The sequence below is a fragment of the Rhinopithecus bieti genome, unplaced genomic scaffold (assembly GCF_001698545.2).
Source record: "Rhinopithecus bieti isolate Rb0 unplaced genomic scaffold, ASM169854v2 scaffold_6063, whole genome shotgun sequence".
Lineage (NCBI taxonomy): Eukaryota > Metazoa > Chordata > Mammalia > Primates > Cercopithecidae > Rhinopithecus > Rhinopithecus bieti.
This window is the reverse complement of record NW_016805186.1, coordinates 1,144,667-1,154,287: the sequence shown is the minus strand read 5'-3', so window position 1 is coordinate 1,154,287 and position 9,621 is coordinate 1,144,667. Positions and strand designations below refer to the sequence as shown.

Genomic DNA, 9,621 nt, shown 5'->3' with positions numbered 1-9,621 from the left:
CCGTCCGCCAGCCCCGGCCGCGCACTGGTCCCGCCCGGCCGGGCCGGGGAAGAGGGCGCGGCAGGAACAGGAAGAGCCCGCGCAACCCCAGGTCCCGGCCCGCCCCCTGCCGGCGCCCCGAGGCCGGCGCGGGAGGACCCTGCGCGCTGGACTTCACCCGGGCTCCAGGCACCTCCTCCGGTCTCCAGGGCCAGAAACGCGCGGGGGAGTTGGAAGGCGCTGCCTTCCTCCAGACTTTCCTGGAGAGAAACGCTTCAGTAAGTCTCAGGACTTGTTCTGCTTTTTTTTTTTCCCTACAACTTTTTTGTTTAGTGTGTAATTTACGTGCAATGAAGTGTACACATCTTGCCAGTCCATAGTTTCAGATGAGCTTCGACAAAGGCATCCACCCGAGTAACCACTCAAAACAACATTTCCATCTCCCCAAAAAGTTCCCCTTGCTGCCCCTTTGAAGTGAACGCCCGCATCTCACGGATGACTATTGCTGCAGGTTAGGTTTGCTGTGTCCGGAATTTCAAATACACAGGGTGCTGTCCAGAATTTATGAATGAGCATGTGGTCTCAGGGTTTTTCACTCCATGTTGTGGACTCGACCATGTGGTTTGTTTAATCGTTGAGTAGTATCACAAATTGTGTATCCATTGGTTGTTTTCAGTTTAGGACCCTCAGGAGAAAAAGCTTCCATGAAAATTCGTGAGCGTTTGTGGGACCTGTGTTTTCATTTCTCTTAAATAAACATCTAGGAGCGGAGTGGCTAGGAGTAAGGTGGGTGAAGCCTTGGGACCTGGGTGTCCTCTGGGTGCTTTGTAGCAGGTCCACTCCTCGCAGAGGACCCTTTGCCTTCGGGTCAGGTCAGTTGAAGGAGAGCTTCCCAGAACCGCCTAGTCTTGTCAGTCTTCCAAAAAATATGAACTTGGCCGGGCGCGGTGGCTCAAGCCTGTAATCCCAGCACTTTGGGAGGCCGAGACGGGTGGATCATGAGGTCAGGAGATCGAGACCATCCTGGCTAACATGGTGAAACCCTGTCTCTACTAAAATACAAAAAACTAGCCGGGCGACGTGGCGGGCGCCTGTAGTCCCAGCTACTCGGGAGGCTGAGGCAGGAGAATGGCGGGAACCCGGGAGGCGGAGCTTGCAGTGAGCTGAGATCCGGCCACTGCACCCCAGCCTGGGCGACAGAGCAAGACTCCGTCTCAAAAAAAAAGAACACTTTGAAGTCACTTAATGACAGCCTTCATCATAATTGCATTTAGTTTGCTTGTATATACATACTTCCAGGACCTGAACTCGCTGTCAAAATCCCATTCTTACCCTGTCTAAATAGCAACTCATGCTAAGGAGTTGCTTGTGATATTCTTCTGCACAAGGGTAGGACAGGCTGACCCTTGCCATTGCAAACACATAACTAAAGATCTACCAAAAATAACTGATGAAAAAAGAAAACCAATTTGCTATATACTCTTAGATAAGTACACAGGCTTTAAGTGGATTCTTAAGGAGGTGAGCCCAGAGTCAACCCATCCTAAATGTAAGTGAAATGAAATCCTAGTTCCTTATTACCCTAATTTAAGGCCTGGGAATGTGGTGGCAATAGTTCAATACCTATCCACAGCAGTGTATTTTTAACACTGTGGTAATGAACCAGATGAGGAAGTTAAATATCTATAACCTTAAAGGCCATAATTTAAGTAAGAAAAAGCAATCCACACTGTACTCACAACTATGCAAACATGTACCGAAATAATACTGATGGCTGAATATAAGGCTGCAGGTAATGTTTCTGTCTTTTAAAATTTTTTATATCATGGTTATTATATTTTTGATAGGAAAACAAATTATAAAGGCTTAAAGAATGACTGCGTACTTGAAATTTTAAATTAAAATAAATTTTATTCAAAGCATCTTTTAAAATTACAGCATGTTTATTCTTATGCTGTTAACTCTGCCAAACTACAAGTCAGCCATATGAAGCATAAAACACTTCAAAAATTTGAATGTAAACCACATTTTTTAAAACAAAAGCAGTCTTAACACACCTCAAATTTTAGATACCAATGTATTTTCCCAAGTATATAGCTTATATCAAAAAAGAACATTTTAAATGTTTCTCTAGTAAATAGTTGTAATAATTTCTTAAACTGTTGCAATTATACAAATAAAAAATGTTTATGAAAAAACTATTAGAGTTGACAAAAGCTGACTGGAGAAACAAGGAAAAACCCTTACTTTTGAAGGCCTTAAATGTTATCTGTGAATTGGCAAATATTGTATTTGAAAAATTCTTACTACCCTTCCTTCTTTAGTTAAGTTGATCAAAGTTCAAATTTCCCAAGACTGATGAGTGTTGTTTTAGTTCATTAAATCACATATTTGAGAGCAAAATTCTAGAGGAAATGCTGAAACATAAACCAAGACAATTCAGATGCTGTAGTCTCTCTTACCAGCTGATAAGTGCTCCAAATTAAAATTCTATATACCACATTACAAACAAAATTCTTAGACCATTACAAATATAAATTCTCTTATTACAAAAAAATCCCTAAAGATTTGCAATTTACTGTACAGAGGAATTACATTTTTAAAGTATGTCCTCGTCATACACATTATTTGTAACTATCGTATCTTCTTTCATACTTTTTCTCCTCTTCAAGACATTTACATGCCTCCCCTTCCCCGTGGCTACATATTTTAAACTATCTGTGTCCTATGACACATTGGGATTTTTGGATAAAGAAGCCTACTTTCTACTGTTTAAACTACATCTGTAGGAACCCCTTCAACTCAAAAAAGCTAAAAAGGCACTGAAGAGCCTGTATTTCCCTCTATTACTCTGAGTTTTACTCCAATTAAGCAATCTGTAAATTACCATGCTATGCATGTCATTTAGTTCTGTTTAGAACAAAAGCCAAAATGATGGAAGTTTTGCCTACATAAAGGAGGTGTTCTGCTCAGCTCTTGATTTTTCTGTTCATGCTTCAGTACATAAAGTGGTGTTTAATAACTTTATTTGGAAAAATGGCTTAAAACCACCACACAAGTTAACACACTTGCAGTTAAAACTATTTCAGAAGCCTACTTATTTGAGTAGCTAATATTTTCTGCAGTGTTTAACTGATAGCTAAATTTAGTGAACACAAAATAGCTTGGCATGTTACTCTGAAGTAAAGCAAGAAGGTGGCTTTATGCACTGAAAATATAAATATGGAGGCTTCCATTTGCTAATAATTCTAAACAAGCAGTAAAATTAAAATGTAGTGTTTGCTAATAAAAGATCTAAAACATTTCACTACAAAACAACCCTGTAGGTGTCCCTTTAGTAAAAATCCAAGTGCCAAATCTCATTACAGGGCCCTTTATGTATTTTTAAAATTACCAATTACTATGTTACCTAGACTTTGCAAGATTAATCACTCAATTTCAGCAAATGAGAAATATGAAATGTGCAAAAGTTCCCAAGTTAACATGGTAGGGATGACAAGTGCTTTTCAAACTTAAACATTATACTGAGTTGTAAAGCCCCAGAAAGATAGAATAAGACTGATTTTGCTCCAATTTCAAAAACTCTGAACTATTATGCATCTTACCAAGATCCTCAAATATCTATTTTCTTCTAAGTCCATTACTTAGAACATCTTCCAAAATAGTCAGCCTCCCATTTCTCTAGCCTTAGTGGGCACAGTATTTTGCAATTAAAATGATCTATCTTACATCTTTTATACTTTCTTGCTTGCGTCAGTGTTTACAGTATTGTTAAACAGACTCATATATATTGTTACAAACGATCTTATAAATAATCTGTTTCAAACTTCTTTGGTTATTTGTACCATTCCGTTTTTCAAACAAGTGTCTTATTCAGAAAGTGCTTCCTGTGAGAACTGCTTCCAATGAATGCCATTAAACTTGCAAAATCTAGCTTCCCACAATATGTAGTTTTCTACCCTGTACTGTGCAGTCCATATTTACAAAATATTTTAAACTTTACACCAAATTCATTTCCATATTAAAAAAGTGCATTTCTCTCTCACCCCATATTCTGGGGCAATAACATTCTTCATACATTTCTACAGAATAGCAGCCTATGATAAGCAAATAAGGTGCTTAGCTTATGCCCAAGGATCTACTTTTTAAGTACGCTGGGCAGTACTTTTGTACAGTGGAAGAGTCAGTGTCCAGGCTACTGTCGGAGTGGTGCCCCAGTCAGGTTGGCAAGCTCTATGAGCGCGAGGGCTCCGTGCAGGCGCTCCCGCTGCTCCTGCAGCCGGCGCTGGGCCCCTCTCTTCTCGTCATCCTCCTCATCAGACTGAAGGTATTCCAGAGGGTCCTGCTGCTCCTGATCAGCCTTCTGAGCCAGCTTGCCTTTCAAGGTGGGGGTGCGCTGTTCTCTCATTTCCCAATACCTATGTGAAATGCAGCCACATTAGTTACGTGGCAGACATGAAATTTCCAAATGTTTACTTTTCTTTTAAAAAGTTCCGAACCACAGTATTACTTTTATGTGGTTCAGTTTCTAAAGTTATAAAGTGATTTAACATACATTTCTTATTTATAGAGGAAAGAAACTGAAGTTCAACGAGGTTAAGAGACATGCTCGGGTTTCCATAATAAACCTGGCAGTTCTAGATCTTTTACTCACTCTCAAATCACATAGTTTTTGCCATTAAATTATCGCTGCCTTAAAAAGCCTGTGTGAAATGGACTAGAGTAAAATACAGAAATAGTAGAAAAGTCTTTAGAAACTTATTTATCCTATCTACAGAGGGATGGTAACTTCTGACAGCGTTAACGCTGTAAAATATTCAACCCGCAAACTATGACAAAGTGATTAACATCTGTGACACAGTGTTTATTCGAAAACTTAAAAACACTGCCCTTATTCTATTACACGGCCAGCTGATGGTTTACAAGAGAAAATGCAAATGCTCAACTCTTTGGTAACTAAAGAAATGCATATTTAGGCCTGGCGCAGTGCCTTACGCCTGTCATCCTAGCACATTGGGAGGCTGAGGCGGGCAGATCATTTGAGGTCCAGAGTTGAAAACCAGCCTGGCTAACATGGCGAAACCCCTTCTCTACTAAAAATACAAAAAAATTAGCCGGGTGTGGTGGCAGGCACCTGTAATCCCAGATACTCCAGAGGCTGAGGCAGGAGAATCACTTGAACCCGGGAGGCGGAGGTTGCAGCAAGCCAAAGTTGGGCTGCTGCACTCCATCCAGGGCGACAGAGCGAGACTCCGTCTCAAAAAAAAAAGAAAAAGAAACGCATATTTAAATGATAGTAACAGATCATACAAAACTGTCCATACAAAGCCTTGTATATTAATGTTTGTAGTAGCTTTATCTGTAATAGCCAAAAATAACCCAAATGCCCATCAACGAGTGAATAAACAAACTACATTTGTATAAAACTACTATTTTATAGTGATAGCAGATCAGTATTGTATCGGGGGAAGGGGAACAGGGAGGAATGTGTGGTTCAGTTCACAGAGAGACACGAGGAAACTTGGAAATGATGGATATGTTCACCATCTTGATTGTGGAGATGGTTTCACAGTATATACATATCAAAATGTATCAAATTGTATACTTTAAAATGTATCAAATTGTACACTTTAAATGTATCATAATTTCTTATATGTTACTTATATACCAACAAAGCTGTTTTTATTTATTTACTTTTATTTTATTTTTTGAGACAGAGTCTGACTTTTGTGACCCAGGATGGAGGGCAGTGGAACAATCTCGGCTCACTGCAACTTCTGCCTCCTGGGTTCAAGCTATTCTTGTGCCTTAGCCTCCTGAGTAGCTGGAATTACAGGGGTCCACCACCATGCCTGGCTTTTTTTTTTTGAGACAGAGTTTCACTCTTCTTGCCCAGGCTAGAGTGCAATGCCAGGGTTTTACCATGTTGGCCAGGCTGGTCTCGAACTCCCGACCTCAGGTGATCCGCCAGCCTCAGCCTCCCAAAGGGCTGGGATTACAGGCGTGAACCACCATGCCTGCCCTGTATTTTTAGTAGAGACGGGGTCTTGCCATTTAGCCAGGCTGATCTTGAACTCCTGACCTCAGGTGATCCACCCACCTTGGCCAAAGTGCTGGGAATACAGGCGTGGGCCACCACACCCAGCCCCAACAAAGCTCTTTTTAAAATTACATACAAAAAATAATAATACAACTACCAAATTTCAGGAAATCCAGACTACTCAAAGTGGAAAAGTTTTGGCAATGCCCACAGAGGTCTAAAAAAAGAAGTGCAAATTGTTTAGTATGACTTGAAGGATGACTAGAAAAGGAGAATGCAAAAGATAAGTTCAGCAAGTCAGGAGGAACCAGGTAATGAAGGACTTTGAATTCCATAATAAAGGGTTTAGGCTTTAGACTGAGGATCATACTGACATTTTAGAAAGATCCCTCTGGCAGCAGCATGGAAAATGGATTGAGAGTATTCGAGTGGCTGAATTTGAGTTAGTAAGGAGGTAGATGTCATAACTTGATCACTGACTAGACAGGAGAAAGACAAGGAGGCGAGGTGCGGTGGCTCATGCCTGTAATCCCAACACTTTGGGAGGCCAAGGCAGCTGAATCACTTGAGGCCAGGAGTTTGAGACCAGCGTGGGCAACATGGCAAGACCCCGTCTCTACAAAAAACTTAAAAATTAGCTGGGTGTGGTGGCACACACCTGTGGTCCCAGCTACTCAGGGGGCTGAAGTGGGATCACTTGAGCCTAGGAGGTCGAGGCTCAATCCTGCTACTATAGTTCAGCCTTGACAACAGAGTAAGACTCTGTCTCAGGAAAAAAAAAAAAAAAAAAAAAGACAAGGATGATCAGTAAGCTTCTGGCTGGGGCACAATTAGAAATAATGGGGCAGTAGGAGCCAACCAGGAGAAAGAGGAGGGGAGGAAGTGATGGAGATATTTAGTTTAAGATGCCCCAGAGGCTGGGCGCGGTGGCTCACGCTTGTAATCCCAGCACCTAGGGAGGCCGAGGTGGGCAGATCACGAGGTCAGGAGATCGAGACCACAGTGAAACCCCGTCTCTACTAAAAATACAAAAAATTAGCCGGCCGTGGTGGCAGGCGCCTGTAGTCCCAGCTACTCAGGAGGCTAAGGCAGGAGAATGGCATGAACCCAGGAAGTGGAGCTTGCAGTGAGCCGAGATGGTGCCACTACACTCCAGCCTGGGCTACAGAGCAAGACTGTCTCAAAAAAAAAAAAAAAAAAAAAAGGACGCCCCTAGAATAGCCCAGACGATTTCTATGACAGTGCTAACAAATTTCCCTGGACTTGAATAATCAAGTAGTATTTCCAGATTCCATTATCTAATTCTCATGTATTTTTATCCAAACAAAACAGAGTTTATCCCTTCAAATATTTATCAAGGCCCAGAAGCTATGCTAGGCCCTAGGCTTACCGTAATAAACAAGACAAATATCCCTGCGCCGGGAAGCTTTCCGTCTGGCAGGAAAGGTATATAACAAACACATAAATGTGTGATGGATGTTTTGAAAAGGAAAATGAAAGCATCTGTTAAGTGGGTCTCAGCCCGTTTGTTGCTGAGCGGGTCAGGGAGGCCTTCCTGAGTAAGAGATGAAGGTGAGCAAGAGGCTAAGCCAAGTGGGGAGCAAGTGCTCCACGCAGAGGAAGCAGGGTGCACACAGGCCCTGACACAAAGGCACCTGTGTTGAGAAACCCGCAGCCCAGCATGGCAGGGGACAGTTGCCTTATCAGAGGGAGGCAGGGCTGCGGCAGCACAGCTAGGAATCCTGGACTTTACCATAAGCAGCCAGTGAAGGTTTGGAAGAGGCCTGAGCAGCTGCTGCTGGCTTGTGTACAGCAGACAGGTCCTTCAACCAAAATATCCTTAGAGAAATTCTTTTATGCTGGCCCCCTTGTTGCCACTGGAAAAAATTAAATTGATGTTTTTGGAACTTCACCTAAGAAGAACCACTAACATCTATTCCTGGTTTTTTGTTTTTGTTTTTTTTGTTTTTTTGAGACAGGGTCTCACTCTGTCACCCAGGCTGGAGTACAGGAGTGCAGTGGGGCCATTTCAGCTCACTGCAATCTCCGCCTCTCAGGCTCAAGCGATTCTCCTGCCTCAGTCTCCTGAGTAGCTGGGATTACAGGCGCGCACCACTACTGCCCAGGTAATTTTTGTATTTTTAGTAAAGATGGGGTTTCACTAAGTTAGCCAGACTGTTCTCAAACTCCTGACCTCAGGTGATCCACCCGCCTTGGCAGTCTGTCCCTATTTTAATTGGCAGATAGCTAACGCTAACATAAAGAAAATGAAGAGGGGCTGCATTCATGACAAATGAAATACAATACATATAAAACATTCTTTCAAAATGGGAAAACTCTTCCTTTTAAAATAAACTGTGGTCTGGGCACTCCAATTATATTGTAATTCTCTATCACACACAGATCCTAAGATCCTAATACCACTCATAACAATGTTATAGAAAATCAGGGGTAATTTCTAATTATGTTATAAAGTGTGTATAAATGCAGCTTATTTAAAATGAGAGGAGTGTCCAAGTCCCTAACATGGCCCAAGCCCGCGCTGCGCTTCTTCACGGTGGACTAAGGGCAGCACTCCTGACCTCGCCAGCCACTCGGCCGCGGCCTTGTTGTCAGCAGCCTGATGTTTGCTGAGTGTGTCCGTGGGCTCCTCTCTCTTCAGCCTGGCGTAGGGGTGCTTCGGACAGTGGCGGTTTGCATGGGTGAATCTGCTCAGGCAGCCTTCAAAACACAAGGTTAACACCTGTCAGGATCTGCACATCCAGCACACAAACATGTGGAAAACATTCAGTTTCACTGGTATCCAGAAAAGTAAATGAATACAGTGAAATTTAGGATTTATAATTTGGAGGAGAAAACAATCAAACCAGCGCAGTCTCATGCTAGAGCAGGGACGGGAAGACAGTCATATTTTGGTCATGGCCATGTGTATCCAACACCATTGGAAAGTGATTTATCAGCATGAGTTCAAAATGTTGAAAATGGCGGGGCGTAGCAGCTCAAGCCTGTAATCCCAGCACTTCAGGAGGCTGAGGCAGGCGGATCATGAGGTCAGGAGTTAAGAGACCAGCCTGGCCAACATGGCAAAACGCCATCTCTACTAAAAATACAAAAATTAGTTGGGCGTGGTGGCCTCTGCCTGTAATCCCAGCTACTCAGGAGGCTGAGGCAGGAGAATGGCTTGAACCTGGGAGGTGGAGGTTGCAGTCAGCCGAGATCAACGACTGCACTCCAGCCTGGGTGACAGAGCAAGACTCCATCGCGGGGGTGGGGTGGAGTTCAAAACCTTGGACCCGGGAATTCCATTTGTGGAATCTATCATAAGGAAGCATCCCGAAAGACAAACAAAGCTACAAGTGTGCAAACATTCCTGTCAGCTTTGTTGGTAACAAGAACATTTAAAAACAAATATTCAGGCCAGGTGCAGTGGCTCATGCCTATAATCCCAGCACTTTGGGAGGCCGAGGCGGGTGGATCACCTGAGGTCAGCAGTTCAAAACCAGCCTGGCCAACATGGTCCCCCATCTCTACTAAAAATACAAAATTGGCTGGGCGCAGTGGCTCACGCCTGTAATCCTAGCACTTTGGAGGGCTGAGGCGGG

The 9,621-nt window shown here is 42.9% G+C and overlaps 2 protein-coding genes across 2 annotated transcripts in view; both read right to left on the bottom strand.

Annotated features, from left to right (window-relative positions):
- SLC35D2 (solute carrier family 35 member D2) overlaps positions 1-4,030 on the bottom strand; it is a 66,790-nt gene extending 62,760 nt beyond the window's left edge. Inside the window, exons 1-2 of the mRNA XM_017871459.1 lie at positions 4,026-4,030; positions 87-239 (exon numbers count right to left, since the gene is read on the bottom strand). Of these exons, the coding sequence (XP_017726948.1) occupies positions 87-239; positions 4,026-4,030 (158 nt within the window). The remainder of the gene's footprint in view (positions 1-86; positions 240-4,025) is intronic.
- ZNF367 (zinc finger protein 367) overlaps positions 1,871-9,621 on the bottom strand; it is a 35,104-nt gene continuing 27,353 nt past the window's right edge. Inside the window, exons 7-8 of the mRNA XM_017871458.1 lie at positions 8,602-8,740; positions 1,871-4,397 (exon numbers count right to left, since the gene is read on the bottom strand). Of these exons, the coding sequence (XP_017726947.1) occupies positions 4,175-4,397; positions 8,602-8,740 (362 nt within the window). The 3' untranslated portion in view covers positions 1,871-4,174. The remainder of the gene's footprint in view (positions 4,398-8,601; positions 8,741-9,621) is intronic.